We start from the raw sequence: 22852 nt of genomic DNA, 5'->3' as shown, positions 1-22852 counted from the left end.
AAATAATTAAGTTATGTGCAATAAAACCCCAACAAAGAGCTGAAAGATGCCAAAAAGCTCCGTAGAGGTGAAAAAAAACTGCAGTCAGGTGATAATTCACTACAAGTGACTGCCTTCACATTTGATTTATTATTAATATAACAATATTGATTAGAGCAGCTTTAGACCATCGTCCTACGCCGTAGTAGAACAAATACAGAATGAACACATATTAACAGTCACAGAACATCTTCCTCCCTGTGACATCAAAAGGAAAGAGAGCAGCACACTAATGAACAACCCGGTATTTAATAATACATTACATTCAAGGTAAATGATACATCCTTACCAATACATATTCAGCAATGCAATCACTGGCTCTTAATAAATAAAAATTTGAAATCTTGAAGTCAGTGCACAACATTGAGAAAGAACATTTAACAGTCAGTGTGTAACAGAGTGTGCACACATTCTGCATTTCTGCACAGTATACACCTCAGACTAGTGCTGCTGAAACTAACATAAAAAATAGATCTCAAAATAAGTCATATATATGTTCTGACTGTCTTCATAGAAATATTGGATTTTCGGTTCATATTTACAGCAATATAGATTTTGATGGGTTTTCTCAATCAACAGAAATTGCAGAGTAGTCAAAAGTCCAAGATCACCATTTTCAAAAATATTTTACACACATAGTAAACAGTCAGTCTTCAAGATGCAGTATGAAATTGCACATTGTCGTTATGCCACAGAGGGGGCTATTTCAAGGCTTTGGTACACAATGTCCTGACTGGAAGAAAAAGCTCTGCTATGGGCCCCAGTTACCCAACTAACCATCCTCCGTCACTGTACAGGCAGGATGGGGGAGGGGGAGGGTCCTTAGCAAGGTACATCCACACTGCTACCCATTCCTGGGATCAAACTAGCGAATCAGGGAGCCAGATGACTACAGTACACTTCAGGATTGGGGAAGACTCTTGGCACTTGAATCACAGGTGCTGGTCCGTGCTGGATGGCCAATCATGTGCAGCCGTGTTGGACATTTTAAGGAGGGGAGGAGGGTGGAGATAAAAGATCACACTGATGAGGGAGATTGGAAACGGTATCAAAAATTTCCCAGATTCCCTTCAGATACAAACATGAATGAACTCTGCGCTGTTACTGTGAAACCAAAACCAACCTAATACTGATTCACTGAACACTACACAAAGTTTGGCATTAAAAGCAGCTTTGTCTCAGATCTGTTATTTAGATCAACCCAGTGCAAGCATGTCTTATTTTCAGATGCTTGAGGCAGGACACAAATCAGGTTCCACATGGACAACTGCAACCACTTTTCCTGACAATACTGCTGAATGCAATAAGATGTTGGTATGGTGCTTTCAGATCAGTGTTCATGTTTGACTCCTGTTCCAAAGGAAAACATGAAATAATTTAAAGGATAGAGCCCGTAATTTTTCATATGGTCAATGCACTCCATGAAAAGACCCAACCCAACACCGAATCTATTCAGCTAACGAGTACTGTGTGTGTGCCTAAAGCCTGACATATCTTATTCTTCAGTGCCTTATAGCTCCATTGTTGTCTAAAAACTCTTAAAAACACATCAGTGAGCCACACTGTTGCACTTGGTGACATGTTCCTTCATTACCATGAACACACACACTGTAGTTTATTTTGACTCAGTCCAATACAAGCTTTCCTGGTTAGGATTGATTACCAGTAATTGAGATTCTGGTTTTTCCCACGAATTCCAGAAAAAATCTGGTCCTGTTTCCTGGGAAATATACCTGCAGGATCCTGGGATTTTTTGCATGTGTCTGTGTGCGCCTGTTAATTTGCATTATTTTTGTTAACCAGCCTCAATCAGAGCATATAACCCCTGCCCCCCCCGATTAAAGCTGAAAGTCTACACTTCAATCACATCTTGATGGCTTCGTTTTAAATCCATTGTGGTGGTGTGCCGAGGCAAAATCACGAAAATTGTCTTAAATTATACTTATGTACCTAACTACTGTGTGTGTGCATTTATATATATATTAAATCCCTTCATTTAATTAATGTATTTATTCTAAAACGCATAGCACGAAAACTCCTAATTAAATGCCCCAAAGTCCAGAAATACTACTAAGGACATGACCTCAACAGTAGCCTTTAACTAAAATCATGGTACAACAAAAGAGAAATGTGCAAGTTTTGGGTAAAAGTAAGGAGGAAGGCCTGTGTGCTTTTGTCTTTACTGTTGTGCTCTGCTGTTATTTTCTTTTTCTGTCTTGGAACAAGTATTAAACATGCTTTAACCACTGACTGACATGCTCAGAAAAGTTGGCTGCAATTCATCCTGAGTTTCACAACAGTTTGGCCTCCTGTTGCACCTCTGGCCCCCAATAACTGCAGGGAGGCCTTCACAAGCACCATGAAGGGAACCCTCACTAAAGTTGCAACTAAGTACCTTGGGCTGTTACTGATAAAGGCAACGTTTGAGTGATAATAAACTCATGGACAAAAAGAAAAGAAAGGGATGAGGGGTGGGGTGGGGGTAAAAACACGGGTTAGTTGTAGAAAAGACTCATGAAAAGGTAGTTGGCACAGTCCATTTGGTCACTAAAGAAAACTTCTTCATGGCTAAGTGTTCTGCTCCTCTGACAATGTTGTGTGTAAATCCTGCACTCTTGTGGCCTCTGCTGGCATTGCATGGAGGAACACATCTGTCAAACACTGAGAATACTTAAGCCTTCCTGACGTGCATCCAATATGTTCAGTTTCAGAGTTGATGATAAGGGTGAGACTCTAAAAATTGGAGTACTGATAGAGCGAAAATGGAGTTTGCGTATGTGTGTTTGTTTTCATGCACTTACAAGCTCTGCAGGACTGGGGAGACTCAAGAATGCGTTCACAGTGTGATCTAACTTACAAGCATGCAGACAAATCCATATGTCTGAACGGACACCATGAGCATTCCATGTGAAGGTAAATGTAAACTGATCTAGGCCAAGCTTCAGAGCCAGGCTGCTTCAGCAGCACTCCTGCACCACTCCAAGGGCATTCATCTGGGCAGGGAGAAGACATGAATCCTCTGGACTTGCTCTGGTTAGGTGGAGGTCTGAAAACACTGTCTCTCGGAAGGATGAAAGGAAGAGCTGAGTGTCCTGTAAGGTTAGAAATTCTCTAACTCTGCATCCTCCGATTCCTCTTCCTCCTCTTGCTCTTCGGTCACTTGTTGTCCATCAATGACTGAACTTTGTGCACTAGCTCACGTGCTATCTTCAAGATATGTTGGACATCATGACGCTCAGCCATCTCTGTGGATCAGACACATTAGAGAGGCAGCTACAGAAATATGCATATAATACAGTTTACATAAGCTGCATGATGAGCCATTGCTTCAGAAAGTAAATGGATACTACACTCACAAACAAAGCATCACACAGCAACTTCAGCTGCCAAGTCCAAGCTAAATCCTACACTTACAGTATATCACACAGGCTCCACTCCATGAGCCTCCCTGCCTTCGAGTCTAGTTGTTTGGAATAGGTATAGACACTTTTTGCTTTAGATGAGGTTGAATGACACCTGTATGATCTAGTTTGTTTAAAGCATACTTTTGCTTTTAGAATGACCGATTTTAATTATAGACTTGGCTTATGGAATTAAGTCTATGCTGCATATCTGTCATTCGTAAATCCTCCCTCTTTTTCAGATTGTTGTATTTGTTTGCTGTCTAATGTTCATTAGAGACCAGTCAGGCAGAAGAACATAGATTCTTGCAGGTTTGAGCATGTAAGCTATATCAGCAGTTCCTAGCCTTTCTTGTGTGATGTAACCTCACAGCTCTACCAGATGAGCTCAGGTACAGTCATCAACACCATCATGTTTCAAATATGTTAATTTCCAAAACTGTAAACTCCAAGCTATGAGGATTGGTCACTATTTTCCAGAAGGTTTGATCAAGTTTCCACTAAAATCACATTTCGAAACATTTATCCATTACTTTTAACTAGCTATGACAAATATTTAGCCCATTACTTTTAGCTAGCAAATTTCAACAATTTATCCATTACTGTGAACTATTTCAATAATTTATTCATCACTTTTAACTATTTCAACCATTTATCCATTACTTTAAGATAATTCTTTCAACTATTTATCCGTTACTTAACAATTTCAACTATTTATCCATTACTTAACTGTTTCAACCATTTATCTAGTACTTTTAGCTAACCATTTCAACTATTTGAAATAGTTATACTACTATTACAATTTAAAACATTTTCTACTATTTCAACAATTTATCCATTACTTTTGGTAGCTTTCTATGTCATCCATTTATCCATTACTTTTAGCCAACTATTTCAACAATTTATCGATTACCTAACTATTTCAACCATTCATCAATTACTGTTAGCTAGCTATTTATCTATCAATCATTTAGTTATCCATTTCAACTTTCATGCTTGCCTGCTAACTAATTTTTACACACTCGCAACACCTGAGCAGTGGTGCTCTGGTATTACAGCTGACTCAGGTCGGTGGGCGGCATGTCCTGTGTTGGCAGTTTATTGGTAGTGATAACAACTATACTGAAGATCAATCTCACACAAATCTGCAATTTATATATGTTATAAAATGAGAGATTAGTCAACTGAGAGACATTTTTTCTGTACTGTTTCCATTAACTATCCCTCTAATATATCTGGGTGTATTAGGCGAGGTGTATCAATGACAGTACACATTCCAACAGGATTACTTTATTTAAAAAAAATGGCTACATGCACTAGGCTTTGTGACTTACTTCTGATTCCAAATAATACAGCTCAGACATTTCCAGTCTATTTGTTTCCTTCAAGCTAGAGAGCTCCTGATAGTGTTAATATTTAGGTTATTTCACCATGAGTGTATGCAGGAAAATGTTTAAGTTGGTAAGATGCTCAGACTGGGTTGGAGAGGCGCTGTAACTTGGTTCTGTGTTGCAAGTGAGCCCAGTCCTGGAACACGCATTCAGCACACTTTAATGCGCACCTCAAATGACTGGTACACAGAGAGGGCATGTAAGGGAGACGGACAGCACTGGTAAAAAAAACTTTAATCAACTCTCACTTTTGCATCAACTCTAAGGAATGCCAGTTTGCTGCACACAAAAAATGAATTTGCATTATTATGCATAATACTGCCTTCAGATGGATTTACTTATTCATAAAAGGTGCCGGAACACCGTTCCAGATTGTCCTGGCCGACTTTAAGCCCTGGCTATACCACTGAAATACCAATACAATGTAGTGTGTTGAAGAGAACAGAAATGCCCAATGAACCAGTCCCTCCTGAGGAGGAAGAAGAGCACATTGATGTCACAAAGGATCATGACTACTGCTCAGTCCCAGAGCTGTCTGCACTGGACATGACCACATCAGCTGCAGAAAACCTGTCCAAAGAAGAGGAGGATTTGAGAAAGGAAATATAGGAGTTATATGTCCAGCGAGAGTTTGGGTTACAGTGGTTTGCTGGCTCCGACCCCGACATCAGATTCTATACCAGGTAAACCTAAACTGTATATATTCCAGCTTTCTGACATCAACCAAGGTCAACATCAGTTAAGTGACAAAGAATCCTGTCGTCGGTAATAATAAAAAAAAACCAAAACAGTTTATTTACCTACTGCGTGATTGCTGTATGTTTCTTACAGACGCATTGTTGGTTAAAAAAATAGCTTAATGCTACAGACATATTAAAATACAGTACCAAATAGCTTCTTAATCAGTCTATCTGAATGTTAATTAGCAGTTGATTATTTTTACTATTCTGATTATTTTGGAGACTGTATGATTTTATTTACAATGTTAGTTATTGACTGACATGATGAGTATATACATATATATATATATAAGTAATTATGACACAGCATATAATTATAATCCGGTGTCTAATTGGCAGGGCTTTGGTCGTCCTACAAATCCAATGAACGTCGTTGTGGAAATTCTAAACCTGCTGTCTTGTAGACACCTGCTAGAACATCGCTATCATTGGACTGGAAACAATCAAGCAGTAATAAGTAGAACGCGAAAGTGATGTGCAGCCAGTCAAGGTTTCTTGATTGAATTTCCGGAAAATGTAGTAAATTGCTGTAACATACTGTGATAAAAGATTTTATCCATATTGTCCATCCCTAATTCCTTCCTGGAAATACTACACAAATGCTACACTAACAAACACATCTTGTTACATCATCAGGCACATTTCACTACACAACGAAATGTAAATGTCTGCTGTCCACTGGTGGCAGCCATGACGGGATAATGAGAGAAAAGCAATCTACAAAATACAAATACAGTACACACTATACTGTATGCGTATGTGTCTTACCATTGAAGAACTTGATAATGTCAGTAAAGTCCATGTTGTTGTCCATGATGATCTCGCGGTAAACTGTGACTAGGGCCAAGGCCAGGAAGAGGACAAAGTGCTGCGAGGAAATCCTGGGAGCCACCCAGATCACCTCCCACACCGCAAACACATCCTCGTACAGGAGTTCTGTACACACAGACGTACACGCACACACACACACGCACACACACATAAACACATTAGAGACACTAACACTACATCTACATTAGGCTGTCTAAGAAAAAAAAAAGAAAGAAAAAAAACCCCAATGTTGTTGTGTGAAAAGGATTTTCATCCAAATTAACGTTTTTCAGGTCATTTTTGTAGAGACTTCTGTTCACAGTAAAACAACTGAACAACATAAAAACGTAAAAAACTCTTCTTCTTGGCCATTCTTTCAGTTTGAAAAAAACACAACTGTGCAACGGCCCAGCTGACTAAATCATTTTTTCATGGTCAGGACGTGGACTGACAAAATTAACATAAATACTGGTTAATAACTACAGCTCTTCTGTGTATTTAGCTGTATTGGAATGTAAAATGAATAATCATGTAGAAAGTTAGAATTGACCGCAGGTTGTCTTCTTAATTTTACTGGTACTGTGCCACACAGCCCCTGACCCTCTCTGGGCTGGATAATGTCATTGTTTTGCAAATACTGTGTTTACCCTATACAAACTGAAACACCAAGCAGGAGTTTTAGGATTTATTTACTCTGGTGGCTTTTTTTGAAAAGTTCAATTTTGGGTGGAGGTAAACGCTGTTTTAGTCTGGATGGAGGGATGAAACAAAGAAAAAGATGTGTTCAGTAATTTTAAATAGCACAATGTCAACGGACTCTTAGTCTCCCCCCTCCTAAACAACTTTGATGAGTCTTTCTGAAACGTTGGAGCATGTTATTATGGTTGTGTTCACAGTCAAAGATAAAAGTAAGGTTTAATAGTTGGTATTGATATAGTATGGTAACAGAAACACCTGTCTGTATAACGCAATACATCAAAAGCCCCACAAACTACATCCGTCACAGTTATCATACAGTTGAATCAACACCTCTCTAAAACAGTTTCCATAAAAACAGAACATTATAACCTTCATGAATATACGATTTATTGCAGGACTATTGTATTAGACTGCATTCGTTTTAACTGGGGGGAACCTAATAAACTGCTAACTGAGTGTAGTACAGCTCAGAGAAAGTCATTAGCGAGGATGTGACATGTGACAAAGCTGTTGAATCTGTATCATCAGTAGCACATGGTTTAACATGTACGGTTACTCTTAAACACATAACAGATGTTATGTTAACACGGTGTCACCTCTGTTTATTCCAGACTATGGAATAGTAGACATCATGAGGATCTACATATGTTTACTGATTCCCCCACCGTGCCGACGCTTCAACCAACCACTAGGACTGTCTGGTGCAGTACAACTATCAGCTTCCCATGTGCAAACAACTGTGTGAGTGGTATTAGGAGTCTTTCTGCCACCCAGTACTCAAAATGACTTAATGCAACTTTAGTGCAGACAAATAAATGAATTACAGAATACAGGTCAGTGAGAGTGAAGGACTGATAGTTCACCTCTCTTGAAGTCCAGCAGGAACCAACGGTAACAGAAGTAGAAGTGAGTGTAATCTCCATTCTGCTGCATCAGTTCAAACAGCTCAGAGTCCAGAATCTGACAATAGAGAGAGCAGAAAAGGCCACAGGTTTTAGTAGAAGTAACATATTCCTCTCTCTCTCTCTCTCTCTCTCTCTCTCACACACACACACACACACACACACACGCACACACACAAAATAAGAGTTATCTGTCACCTGGATCAGTGACCTCATGTTGGCAAAGTGTGTGTCCATGGCTCCGCCATTAGGGAAGTTCTGACTCATCCTCCTCATTAGCTGAGTGAAACAGCTGTAAGCCAGGCACTCTGACACACACACACACACAAAGTACATAGGGTAAAGTAGCCAAGACAACACTATGAACGGTAATTACGTAAGGCTGCTGGTTTGTCTCTCTTGCTACTACCTATCACATTAAGAAATTGAACACTTTTTTGACTACAAAATAATATTTCTGAATTCAATTTCAAACATACATTAATGTCTATTTGCTGTGATAGCCACTGAATATACAGGGTTTGGGGTCAGACAATTTTATAAACAGACAGTGTTATGTAATATCAATATAATTATGAAAACAATCTACTTGACCAGACTGGTCATTTCTATGGAACTGGCCTACATGCACAGCAATACTCATCCTTGGGTTTGATTGCTAAGCACCATGTTCATGCATAAACTGCACATATTTGATAACAAATTTGTATTTCATGTGTGAAGTGCATTATCTATTTTTTTCAAATGAGGCATACTGGCTTCAATTGTTTAACTGATATTGGGACTATACCATTTCTGAACTATTTACAATAATTACAGAGATATACAGCATATGATGATTCTTTCTTCTCACCATCATCCAGGATGACCATGAGTGGAGCGAGCAGGTCACACATGCCCTGAACGTAGCCCATCTCTAGATGCTCCCACACATAACTGTAGGCAAGAACAAGACACGCCAAGACAAACAAGTGCTTGAGAAAAGATAGAAAACACATAACATTCAATTCAACAGATTGAACGTGCATATTACCCAGGGAATGTGTGTATCTTCCATTGGTGGCATTTTTTTAAAGATACTTAACCTTTATTTTATTGTTTCCATTTTCTTCTACTCTGCTGATTATTTTTTCTGATGTTGAACACTAATGAGATACAATATATTGTTAGAGATAAAACTACTTCTTCTTGCTATATAAAGTACTTTAGAATTGCTCCGTCTTGACCAGCTACTTATACATTAATACATCAGTATTAACAATTCAATGATATAATCTAGAACATTCACAGAAGCCACATTTCTAGTTACTGACTACTTTTAGTTTTGATACTTAAATACATTTACTGAGAATACTTTTCTGTACTTTGGTACTATTCCTTTTTGCACTGACCGGTACTCCTGGCCACTTGGGTGCAGCAGAAACAAACTACAAACACAACACTAACATGTTATCACCCAAGTTGATGTGGTGAACATCGAGTCGTGTTTCTGGCTACCTGGTGAACATAAGTCTGATATTCACTCTCCTTTTAGCTCTATTTTGCTTTACACCAACTCCCGAGGGAAATATCTGGCTTTCTAGCTGCTAAATGCTCCACTATGTCCACCAGCTAGTCTTTAACCTTGTCTGTCTGCTGTTCTGTGCTGGGATGGTAGAGTATAGTGAGTTTATCAGAGTTTGTTTTTTGCTGAAGACAGCTGCCTACTGCTGCTGAAATTGATGAGAGTGCTGAGAGTGAAGCAAAACAGTAAAATTGTGGTCCATAAAATCGCAAAAAAGAACTCAATGCTGTTTTTTGAGTTTACTGTGGGTAATTCTCTGTGGGTTGTCACTACATGTGATGTCTTTCACAATACGCATTGCACAGTCATTTGGTCCATTGTTAATACAGTATAAAAATATCTAATACAGCAGCTTTAAATTAAGGATCTGAAGTCCTTTTCCACATACCTGCACATGATGTTGCGAAGTTTCTCCAGGTTGGCTGTGGTGAAGTAGTAGTAGTTTCGGTCGCAGCGTTGCACATCTTTGTCTATCCTGTGGAGGTTCAGGGCGACTGTGTCCAACAGCTCGATCTATTCAGAGGAAGCATTGAAGCAATGTTGTCTACATTAGTGAATGACTGAATGTAAATTAAACGTTTTTGGTTTTTCTTTAGCATTTCTGTGTGTTTAACTAGGACGTCAGTCTGTCCATCTACTGCTCTGATTCATATCTCAAAAACGACTGAACATGAACTTTGTTGAGCACAGTCATCTCCAAAGGGGAAAAACTCCACATCCATGACACTAAGCAAATAATCCCTTTTGATTTAAAACCACATGACCGTTCCTCATTTGCCACCTTCAGCAAAAACTTGACATTTTAAGCCCCACATTGCTAAGAAATTGCAAAATCATTAGCATTCCATTCATTCTCTTAAATACTTTCATGTTGTAGAGTATGACTAACATTACAGCCTCTAGAGGCTCAGAGTTTCAGCCTTTAAGTCATGTTTTCTCCACCTGTTACAGACTTGGTCAGTAAGATTGAATAAACAGATATGTAACCAGACATATAAACATACTGTACATACTGTATATGAGGAGAGTGATGGTGATATCCCCTCAGCAGATGCTCCATTGGTCACCAGTTTGTCAAGCTGACTACACAGCCTGTCCTCAGTCAGAGAGTCCTGACCCCCCCCAAGCATACCTGGTGTCCCACCCTCTTCCCCAACCCCCCCCTCCTCCTCTGTGCTCTGACTGTCGTCAATGCTCGACAGGATCTGGGAATGAGCAGAGGTCACTGAGTAGTTTCTGGAGGAGGGGAGACCTGAGTCAGGGGAGTCAAATTCCACCAGAGGACGCTCCTCTGGGGGGAGGGCAGCAGGAGGGACCAAGGTGGTCATGGTGGGAGTGTTGTCCTCTCCACTGGGGGTCTCCTGGCTCCCAGCCTCTGGCTCATCCACCGACATAAACACCTAATGATGCAGTGATGCAGGGTATGGGACAACTGTTAAATATGTGGTTTATCTCTCAGTCACCTTCACAATACTCATACTGGAAGCTGTAAACTGAATAAAAACTGCCTAGTTTCATTTTTTATTTGCAATTGACAAAGCAACAAAAATTTGCTGTGTTGATATTGCTGTATAGAAATTTTATTATTTCCACGAACTGTACATGTGTGACACCCAAGTTCATCTGAAGCTCCTTGTTTTTAAAATTAAGGGATCTTGTTTAATTTTTCAGTATAAGATTGTTTTTTGTAACTGTGTTTGGACTTTCATAAGCTGTGTTCTGATTTTATATTACATACTTTGTATACACAGTATGTACTATATGATAATTGTGATTGTCCCCCTATTTGCTGTTTATATACAGTAATCAATGTACAATGTACAGTTTTGTACAAACAGGAAATTATGCAATATTTGCTCCAATACATGTCAATCAAATCCTGACTTTAGAATATCACTGCCAAGATTTGAAATGGGCTACAGCTATGAGCAGCTCCTGTACAGTCTTTTCTTTGTGCCATTCGCTGTGGGACAACAGTGTCCATCAACAGAAGGCTCGATGGAAAAACAAAAGTCTTTTGTAATATGCATTATGATGTTTTTTTGTATACTTAATTTTGTCACTTTTCTAGTGTGAACACACAGTGTACTCAAAACTTCCTTATAATTAGTGTGTAGTATGGACATAGCTATTGACACCAAAACATTCGATGAGGATGCGGCATCAACATATTTATGTATATGTTACTTTATAATTGTGAATTTCTATCAAGCTATTATTGATTATATGTAAATACTATTTTTCCCCAGCAGATATAAGGTAAAATGTAAAGCACTGTGAGAAATGAGGAAAATTATTATCAGACAAAAGATGAAATGTTCAGAAATATGACGCTATAAAATTAATATCATGCATATCAGTACAGGTATAATAGGGACCACAGTTTGTGGGTTGTTGATTACATTAGTCGTCGCCTCAGTTAAAATTATAATAAATACACTCTATATTGCTTAAATCAAAAAAATTATGTAGTACAGTATATACAGATTTACTTATATTCAGTCAGTCTAATAAGGAGTGGTGGAGATGTATCTTCCTGATGTATGTTGGATGTTGAATATTATATTATGTTGAGTTTCTTCACCTCATTGCTGAGTGTGGAGTCTCTGTGAACCAGTCTCAGGACATGACTGTCGATGCTGCTGCCTGAGGAGAGTTTGGCAAAGATGGCCGACTGCATCTCCTTTTCCCTCTGTTTGACAATCACCTCACAGGCCTTCCACTCCTGCATCACCTGCTGGTAGCGCTCACTGATCTTTGCGTCAATCTTCACAGGAAAAAAAGGCAATCACACATTGCTTTTCCAGTTTAGAGACAAATTAAATATGTGTGTGTGTGTGTGTTGTACCTGGCTCATGTCCTTTTTGCCCATGCCAAATTTGTAGTGTCCCAGCAGGAAAGGCCAGACCTCCTTCCTGATGTCATGATGCATTCCGCCATAATAAACCAGCCTCAGCAGCTCCAGCTCCTTATAATTCTATACACAAACAGAGGAGGGACACCAGGAATATAAAAACCAACAGAAGGAGAAAGATGACAGGAAGAAGAAGCTTGGTGTGAGTGTTGAGACGAAAAGGAAGTGTATCAATAATGGAAGGAGACAAAAGAGTGATTACGATCCATACAGAGGAAGACATAGGTGAGTGCAGAAGATAAAAGACACAGATATGAATAGACTGTAAATTAGTAATGAGGACTTTGTTGGAGTCGATGAATGATTATAGTAGCTCCTTATTAGCTACAATGATATCATACTGCACTCCTTAATGAGATTTAATTTCACTGAAACTCATTGCATACATACATTTAGACTGAAGGAGAGAGAGGGGTGGAGACTGCAGGAGCGATACATGATCTCTGACTTATAATTAATATACAACTACATCAACGGAGGATATATTATACAGTACATGAGGGGACGACAGAATAATATAAACACGTTTAACTATGAGGTAACGAAAGCTCAGTAATAATGTAAAGAGTTTATTAAGTTTAAACATAGTTAGCAGCATGGATTGGTGTTCGGTGATCATCACTTTCCCATTCCCTTTCAAAGCAACAACAAGGAAGAATTACAACATATTTATTCAAATTAAGAGCAATGTAAAAATATAATATAATATAAAGGACAAAACATTTGTTTCTGATGTGTTTTTTAAAAGCACAATAAGGCATCTCAGTGCTCTAAAACAGTAATGGAAAGTAACCGAGTACATTTACTTAAGTTCTGTAATGAAGTATATTTTTACTCCACTACATTTCAGAGGGATGTGTTGTACTTTTTACATGTAACTTTACTTCATGTTACAAAATATGGAAAATTGCTATACATCAACCTCACTAAAAGTATATGAAGTAGTTAGTCAAGCACCACCTTGACCAAATAAAAAAATACTAAACACTGCTTACACATTAAGGCATCAGTAATAATGAGGCAAAAATAAAATATAGGCAGATGGCCGCCCACCCTGAGTCTGGTTCTGTCTGAGGTTCCTTCCTGTTAAAATTGAGTTTTTCCCCTCCAATGTTGCAAATCCTTGCTCATGGTGGGTACTGTTGGGTTTCCCTCTATAATATTGTAAGGTCTTGACCTTACTCTGTAAAGTGTCTCGAGATAATGTATGTTAGTATTTGCCGCTATATGTTGTAAATAAAATTTAATTTAATTGAACTCAATGTAGTTCATAATGTAATGCTCTGCAAGGGGCCATTCCACATAATAAATACTTTTAGGTTTGACATTCAAACATATTTACCTGCCAATACTTTTTCGGCCTTATTTAAGTAAGATTTTCAATGCACTACTTGTACTTGTAATGGAGTGGCGTTTTTTTGTAGGTATCGCCACTTTTATTCAAGCAGAGGCTGAATACGTCCACCTCGGTCTGAAAAGGGTCACCTAAGTGTAAGACTGCCCTTCCCTGCCTGTGGTTCTCAGCCCCAAGTCCATTGGTTCCTAGTGATTAAAAACATGACAAATATATAGTTTAATTTTAAAAAAAGGCTCAGTAATTTGCTAAAACAGCTGGTCACTGTAGATTTTAGCACCTGTTACCGAAACAGGAGGAAACAATGAATTTGTTAGGGACTTTTTTTAGCAGTGGACTAATCCGCATTTGGTGATCTAGTCAGTATTTCTGGCAGAAGGACGGTGTGTGTGGGACTCACTCAAACTATAGAGTGTGTGTTCATAGTTATGAAGAAACATGTCACGCAGTGCAAAAGTTTGGTAGGAGACATTCATTGTTGGTTTTGGTTTGTTCATGAGATTTGTTGACAATATCTTTAAATGTGGAAGGGAGAGAAGATTACAAAATAACAAACTGTGGACAAACTATGTCAGCAGAAACACAGTCACAAGCCAAAACAACAGTGATGGGTAGTTAAGGATATAATTTCCAAAGAGTTTACTGTATCATTGCAATAGGCAACTGTAGACCAAATGAAAACTGTAATTTTCCCACAGCTGAAACTTGTAACGGGGTGGCATTCAGGGATCACTTGTATCCACCTTCTTTCCTTTTTTCTTGTGAATTACTGCCTACTGTGTATTTATTTTTTGCCTCCGTGCACTGTAAGCTGAGCTGATCACAAACAGCAGAAATGTACATGTACAAAATAGATGTTTACTTCAGGGTTACAAGCCAAAAAGAGTGTTGTTGTTGGGCTGCGGTACAGGGACATCTATATGGAGTCATTAGGTCTGATAGCTCAAAAAATAATAATATGTTACAGGGTCACCACAGGGTGCAAACACTGATTCTTCGTGATCTTGCCATATTTCAAGGTGTTGGAGCCATAAGCACACAGACACACAGACAATGACATACACACATACACACGCTTTTCTTCTTCTAGCTTTAACAGGCCAATTCACACAGTTCTAGGCAGTGACTGAAGCTGTTCAGCTCTTTATACAGCAGATGCTTCTTTCATATTTTTTTTACCAAAACCTTAATATGTGCCGTGAAAATTGCACTATTATATCACATGGTCTTATGTCTCAAAAATTTACAGCAGGACAGAAATCTTTGCCCCTCATCGTTCTCTCAAGGAACATTACAAACAGTTTGTGTCAGTTTATCTCATTTTATAAAATATTACAATAAGCAGGACTTGCCCAGGTCCCACACAGCACGAAACTACCATGATTTATCTTTTGGGGTGATCAATACCAGTGACTCAGCAATGTGTTGGCAAGTTGCTTTGATGTCTGGCTCCTGAATTCCCCAGCCTGTGGGAGGTGTAGGGGTGTCAGAGTGTGGTGGAGGAAGATTAGGTTTTTGTTATGTGTAATTCCTGCAGTTTATCATGAGGTCAATCATGGTCCCATATTTAATGTTCTGTCTGTACTCACCTTGCAGTCTTTCTGGTATTTGCTCCACACCTCTTTACTGAGGCCCCCGGATGCCTCGCAAGGTCTGTCTGGAGGAACAATGTTGTGGTTGACCAGAGCTGACAGGTGAGTCCGCACGGTGGAAAGGTGTCGACAGTAGGCCAGCCCTGATTGACAGATGAGACACGGACACACACACAGCTGAGTCCAAGCAGTGGTAAAGTCAGTCACTTTGTCTATGAGGGTTTTACAATTTCGACAACTACAATTCTTAGATGCTCAATATAATTTAATGATTAAAAAAAAAAAACCTTTAACAAGGGGGCAAAAGGAACCTCAACAAAAGCAACAGAGGAAAGATCCCTTTTTCAGGACTGGTGGATATTTAATAGACATCATATATAGTGAAGGTATAAATGGTGGGAGTAGAATTACAATAAAGAGATACAGAATTACAATTGTAAGTCAACAAAATACAAACACATACTATTAAGGAAAATTAAATGAAGCTCTGGTGAAAGTTAAATAAGGAAGATCGTTTTTTTTCACTCTTACTTCTCCTTCTATTGCAAATTCCAATATTCTCCAACTTTTCCATTCCTATCTACTCTGTCACTTCCTTTTCTCCACTCTATTAAAATCCCTTTCAGTTATTTTTGATGTCATCATTTCTGGCTAATCATCTTCGTCTTGAAGATCGTATAAGAATTACATTTACATTGTTGCATACTGAACTAGGATGATGGAGTGATAAGGCACCTGAACGTCTTTGATCACTGGCATAAAGTAGGAACAACATGCACAATAATGTCAAATTTGGGTGTAACTTAAATGATCTTTTTCACCATTTATAGACACAGACAAGAAAGGCTTAGTTATGTTGCATAATGGCCCAAAAATCTTGAAAAAAGACCATAGTTATTTCATATAAAATTGTATTGCACGTAAAATATTGTTTGAATAATTTTAGTTTATCGCCTAGAGTTGTATTTTATTTTTTATATTGATATATATGTCAATAAACATCAAATGAACTATTGGTATGAAGTAATTCATTCAGACTGAAGTTGTGAATAAAAACAACTTTAGAAACATTATTTTAAAAACACGGTAAGTGCATTATGTTACTCAGCAACTTATTACAGAGTCTTTATTACATGTTTTACTTATTCAGAGGGATATTTCATTACAGTTCGCAAACTTATTACTCTATCCAGCAGCAGCTGTGGCTGCATTGAGTGATACATTATTTTTAAAATTACTTTACTGATTTTAAAATCAATTGTGTACTGCTGGAAGCCAGCAGTGCAATGTTGCTGCCGTTTAAAAGTTGAATTCTTCGCAAGCTGAAAGTGGCACATTAAACTAAAGCAAACACATTGTGAATTGCTGCTGTCTAAAGAAAAATACATATATTTAATATACTGTATATGCATTTATTACAGTCAAATGCTGCTGTTTTACTTTTTTCACTTGTGTTACAAATAAAAATAAATCAAATAAAAATAATTCTCACATAATTACAGACTTAGCATAATAACTCTCTTGAGAACAAATTAAAAAGAAACTGCAAGAATTGACTACAAGCATATACTTTAATTTAATTTAGATTACTGTTCCCTTTATTTATTTATCTACTTATTTATTTATTAAGATTACTTAGATGAATAATCAGGGGAAAAAAATGCTACCCTGCGTGATATTGTATGGAGTACCAGCAGAAAACTGTCACCATACACTAAACTAACTAAAAGTGAAAATAGTAACTAGTATTTCACTTGTGTGTAAGCAAGAAATTTGAGTTTCTGTAGTTAATATGTGTTGTATATCACAATTAAAGGCACAATCTTAATAATCAGAAAGAAGTTAGAAATGAATTTGTGAGTACTATGCAGTGGTATTAAGAAGTACTTACACCCATAAAAGGCTCTGGAGACTATCTGCCTCTTCATGTTCTGGCAAAGCATCTTAAGGGGAATACTGGTGAGAAAGAAAAAAGGTCACTTATTATCCCCATGGTAGACACCACCATGGCTGTTCTTCTAATTCTTCTAATGGATAGATGGCTTGCATAGATACTGGCTCCATGAAATCTTTGACTTCAATCCATTTACAAAGTCTTTCAGAAGATGACGTCACTAATTATTATCGTAACACTCAAGATAATCTCAACAGCTTCAATTGCTGCTTCTAATCCGTGTTTTGGTGGCATCCAGTTGGTGCCAAATTAAGACACAAATTAAGGCTAGCAAGAACTATGTTTTCCGATTGTGTATGCTTGCAAACAGGAGTCTCAGCCTATTAAAGTCAGCTGTGTTGGTTGTTGCTTGCTCCTCCATCAGGACCTCCCACAAGACTTCCTCATCTTTTATAAAGGTAGATTTTCTGGCTCCAGCTGCCAGGATGACTGTGAGCAGTCACAGAAACTGCTGCCATGTTTTTCTAAGATCTATGTTTGAACCTTTTGTTGACCAGACATGTTAAGACAATAGATCTGTCTAGTATAGCTGTAACAGGAAGGTTTTAATAGTGAGCTCTAGATGGTGACTTGATTTTGTTGCTAACAAGAATGTGTAGTACTGCAGCACTGCATTAGAATCTAGTGTATCTAGAATCAACTTAGTTTCTGTCAGCAGAGCTTCACATCATAAAAACAGTTCAATTAGTTCTGTAACTAATGATTATTTTCATTATCAATTAATTTTATTATTTTCAATAATCAGCAGATCAATAAATTGATCAATCTTTTAGTTTCGAAATCAGAAATAGAGAAAAATGGCAGACACAACCTCCCAAAGCCCGAGTTGACTTAGTGAAACTGCTTTTTTTCGCCAACCAATCGCCAAAACTTAAAGGTATTCAGTTTTCTATCAAAGGAGCAAAACAGAAAATATTCGAATTTTAGAGGCTGGAACCTGTGACTCTTTGGTATTCCTGATTGAAAAACGGCTTTAACATTTGATCAGTTTACAATAATTGCAGATTAAAGTTTAAAACTAAAATACTCTTATGTTTCAAATAATGAGACTTAAAATAATAAATAAATAAATAAATGCAGTTATGAATTCTTACCCTTTGTGATGACAACCAATTTTTAGGGTATTGATATCCTCGTGTTTCCCACATGGCAAATCATACTAACCCCCATCTGTTGCTTATAGTAAATTATAGATCAAAAGAAGACACACTGCAGGGCACTTTAACGTGTAATGGAAGGTTTTAAGTTTTATATTGCATACGTGTGAATATCTGATGGGTTGTGTATGCAGGTACAACCAGCCGGGTAGTCGAATGACATGTTGCTACCAGCTGTGGAGCAGGACTGGCACAGGGACTCGTGAGTTGTTACTTCGGCCTGTTGCCATGATGACGGGCTTCCTCCAAAACCCTGTATCTCCAACATTTCCCCGTGGTCTAATCCAGAGAGAATGAAAGTGAGAAGACAGAGAGGTCTCAGTGCTGTGAGACAAAATGGATGATGCTGTTTTCATGTATTACACTCTTCATTTTAAAAGTCTCTGTAACGTTAAATCCACTTCACATTGGCTATGTTTTATGTCTTACATATTATGACATAGGTCCCTCAGCTCAACCATAAGTGCATCTTAACATGTACTGCTCCTTGATATTCATGAGATCAAGAGATGAACTGATGGATGGACATTTTACACTCAAGTTACATTTGAGAGCTGGAAAAACAAGTGTCGAGGGGAAACCAAAAGTGGAGGGGGACAGTTTAGGAAGCAGGAATGGCACTATAGGAGAGCCAGGCAGAGAGGATGCAGGGAAGTCATGCTGGATCAGTTCATTCAGAGGGGAGAGGGGAAACAGCAGAGGTCAGAAGGACGCTCCAGACAAACAGGAGAGAGGAGGGAGTAGGAGAGGAAGAAGAGAAGTGAAGGAGTTGAAAGAAGAGGAGAGGGCGGGAACGAGGCTGGCTCAGGCCATGCAGTATGCATAAAGCCAGAACAAGACAAGAGACACCAAAAGAAATCATCTCAGAAACAACAAAAACAAATGGACACCAATAAAAAGGCACACGAAGGGGAAGAAGAAATCATAAAAAACTTCAACATTAAATAAATGCTCTTCACCTTAATTCTTCAGGTTGGAGCTGATGACCTGTCATAAATATGAAGCTGCGCTTTGGTTGTTCAATAACCCCAAAAAACAAATAATAATAAGAAAACAAAAAAGCAAACAGAAAAAATATTGGAGGGAGACCGACATTTGGACTCCCCCCTCTTTACTTTAGGTCTATATGTGATCAAGTGTTTTTGGGCTCAGTAATGCAACCCCGCTCACACAAGGACTCCACGTCTCTACTACTGCGGAACCCCACAGGACCGTAATGAGAGGGGTGGAGGAGGAGGCGAGGCGGGTGAGGGGAAGGGGAAGGGGTGGTGGGGTTAGTGAAGAATTACAGTGAACAGCATCACAGCAAACGACTACACAAACAGAGGAGAAACAACTGAGGAAGTCAGAGAAGAGAGAGAAATCAAAACAAACAGAGGAGGAGGCTGTGAGAAAGGATTTTCCATCACAAATATGCAGAAACACATAGTCGTTCTTTAAAAAACAATGAAACAGGTGCATCTCCCATGCAAAAACTGTCAAGCGTGCTGCAAGTGAGAAATGAAAGGACAAAAAGAATGTAAACAGAATTAAGTCAAGGTTAAACAAGGGCAAAAAACTAAACAAATTATCAATGCAATTCTTGGCCACGACAGCGTAAACCCAACAGTGCTGAGGCATGCTTCAAGAGCTATACCCTCTCATAACTCTAAGGCAGTCAGCACTGCAAATCCCAGAATGCAAAGCAGCCAGAAAGACCTTGTCCTAGATGAGCAGATCTAAGGAAGTTTGAATCTGTGATGAAACCATGTGGAAGACGTGTGCAGTCACTGTGTTTGGCAGCACTCTCTATAAAACAAGTCCGTTCATCTTTGAGTGTGTGTTTCCAGTGTGCGTTTCACAGACATGCATGAGGATCCCTGCCAAGCAAGTGGATTAAATTGTGTTGCGTTGTGGGAAGAAAGAGAAGAGACAGATAGAGAGTGAAATTAAGCATAAAGGGTGTAGGGAGAGTGTGTCAGCGACTGCTCAGGTATTAACCGGATGTCTGACAATGTCTGTAACAAAGCCAGCATTTTCTAAAGACAGGATGTTATTGTGCCAGATTACTATGTATAGAAACTATAAAATTCCAGCTGTAATTTATATAATGGCAAAAGGAGAACATACATAGCAAGTTTAGCCAACAAGAAAGTCGAAAATATATTTTATTGTTGAATAAATGCTATAGAATGGTTAGACTAGGCTATCAATGGCTGAGACAGTGGCACTGGATATAATCCTAAAATAAAAGGATTAATCTGGCTGCTTGCTAACAGGCTATTTGTTACTGCTGCTTCAAGATGTTGTGTGATGCAGACTCCCTTATACCCTTAGACTTCCTTTCTTTTTGCTTGTGTTCCTCCTCTTCCTGTCTTCCTCCATCTGACACCCGGGACCTCCAGCTTCAGCTACAATTTTCTTCTTTCTTCATCATGTATTATAGTTTATGTCACTTTAGTTAAATGTGCAGTGCTAGAGACTGTGCTGACAATTCACTGCTACACTTGGGTAAAATTTGCCATCAGGATTTGATGATACCTTGATACAAAAAGAAATATGATAATGGATGGCTGTGCAACTGACTGAGGTATAGAGGACACTGAGTTAAATATTTTGTGAACTTTAAAGCCTGCTTGACACCTGACACAAAACAAAAAGTGTGTGGCTATAAAGTTACATAGCAAACAGGAAATTGCTACATATAGCATTTTTAAACATCCATTGCCATACTCTGGTATAATACTGTCAACGCTGTATTCATTGATTTTTTTCTCTTTTTCTTTTTGTAACTTGGTACAAAGGAACTAGCTGAAAACATGTTAGGAAACAGTTGCCCAAAATAGCAGAGACAGAGCAACATTAGCATTCATTTGGTGTCATGTTTCTGTCCACATGATGAAAATAAGTCCTACATCCACTTTTGTTTACACTTGGTTTTCAGCTCCACCAACTCCTGAGAAAAATATCTGGCTCTTTTGGCGCCACTGGTTTGTTGTTAACTTTGTCTGTCTGCTGTTTGGTGCTGAGCAATAGCATACAATGGGTTTGCTTATCAGAACTTTTTTGTTGAAAACAGAGGCCACTGTGGCTGGTAAGTAAAGTTGTTCAGAGCAGAGTTAAACGCACTTTAAAAAACTTTTAGGTAAAACACTCGGCTAAAGGTTTTTAACAAAAGTAATTTAACTATTAGCTAAAAAAATAATAAGCTTTGCAGAGCTTCTAATTGTTAACTGTGTGGGTTGGTTACTATGAGCAATCCCTTTCATTCATTCCAGTCTTCTGATCAATTGTTAATATAAAAATATTGATCAGTGGAGGACAGAGAGTTTTCAGGGCTAAAATCAAGACCACATTTCAGATTCAAACACCCAACAAATAGGAGGTAACTTTTTCCGTCTATTTTTTCCCTCAGATTCACCTGAAGGAATCCCACAAATCTTTTGCTTTCACTTAAAGAAGGGCTACCTCTGCTGTTAATCATTTTCCTTTGTACTGGAAAACAATCTGGCAGATTTTTTAAACTATATCCAACCTGTTAAGTTAAAGCAGTTAGAGACTGTCAATCGCCTCAGTGATTGTTGGATTGGATTATATCTATAGACTATTTTCTCAGATTTAATGTGTTAATAATTTATTAAGGGTTGTTTTTTATTGCTAATGTTACCATTTCTTAAATTTTAATATGGTAAAATATATTAACTGCATAATCATGTCATTAAAAAAATCTTTGCATTTCAGATTTGTGTTGCCCCCCCCAAAAAAACTTCACCATGTACCTGTTAACACAGCCAACCCCAGCCTACTCCACACTGTTGGGCTCGGCATCAGGCAGCACACACACACAGGTGGACAAAGCTCGTGGAGGTGAGGTTGGGAGGAAGGGTAGGGAGAGGACCTGAGAGGGCAATGGGGTGGGAGGTGGGGAGGGACATCTGAAGCTGGGGTCAGGTCTCAGGAGTGGGGGGCAATAGGGTTGGGTGGGTGTGTTAAGGTGATAAAAACCTTTCATGACATTAGGGTCTGTGAGGTTCCGCGAGCAGATCATTGAGATCATAGCATGGAGCTTATCTTCTTCGTCCTCATCATCGTCCAACGATGGAGCGCGGCTGCCCGTGGTGTGGTGGTAGTTTATAGTGACTGCTTGCACCAGTGGGACAACAGAGAACACAGTTAGAAAAGTGCCACGCTACAGACCTCAAGATGTGCATATTGTGGGGAAAACAGCATACTACACCCGTACTTTGTAAACACATCAGGGGAAGACAAACTTCAAACAATTATTCAAAAGGCAAAAGCAATCACAGATATGACTGAATACGTTGTACCAGTATGAATAACGATGTAAAAGTGTTA

The 22852-nt window shown here is 38.6% G+C and overlaps 1 protein-coding gene across 2 annotated transcripts in view; it reads right to left on the bottom strand.

Annotated features, from left to right (window-relative positions):
* Nucleotides 1–265: 265 nt before the first annotated feature.
* The window catches only part of sgsm2 (small G protein signaling modulator 2), a 138980-nt gene continuing 116393 nt past the window's right edge, over nucleotides 266–22852 (bottom strand). The window contains exons 12-24 of one of the 2 annotated variants that reach the window (XM_040130547.1): nucleotides 22502–22636; nucleotides 18622–18796; nucleotides 17298–17362; nucleotides 15404–15549; nucleotides 12395–12523; nucleotides 12131–12313; nucleotides 10560–10946; nucleotides 9935–10059; nucleotides 8836–8918; nucleotides 8181–8290; nucleotides 7944–8040; nucleotides 6340–6507; nucleotides 266–3284 (exon numbers count right to left, since the gene is read on the bottom strand). In XM_040130547.1, coding sequence (XP_039986481.1) covers nucleotides 3196–3284; nucleotides 6340–6507; nucleotides 7944–8040; nucleotides 8181–8290; nucleotides 8836–8918; nucleotides 9935–10059; nucleotides 10560–10946; nucleotides 12131–12313; nucleotides 12395–12523; nucleotides 15404–15549; nucleotides 17298–17362; nucleotides 18622–18796; nucleotides 22502–22636 — 1892 coding nt within the window. In that variant the 3' untranslated portion in view covers nucleotides 266–3195. The remainder of the gene's footprint in view (nucleotides 3285–6339; nucleotides 6508–7943; nucleotides 8041–8180; nucleotides 8291–8835; nucleotides 8919–9934; nucleotides 10060–10559; nucleotides 10947–12130; nucleotides 12314–12394; nucleotides 12524–15403; nucleotides 15550–17297; nucleotides 17363–18621; nucleotides 18797–22501; nucleotides 22637–22852) is intronic. The other variant, XM_040130546.1, reaches the window with a different exon arrangement.

Source organism: Xiphias gladius, chromosome 7 (genome assembly GCF_016859285.1).
Source record: "Xiphias gladius isolate SHS-SW01 ecotype Sanya breed wild chromosome 7, ASM1685928v1, whole genome shotgun sequence".
NCBI classification, from domain to species: Eukaryota; Metazoa; Chordata; class Actinopteri; order Istiophoriformes; family Xiphiidae; genus Xiphias; species Xiphias gladius.
The sequence above is the reverse complement of the archived record's forward strand: the minus strand, read 5'-3'. Positions and strand labels throughout refer to the sequence as shown.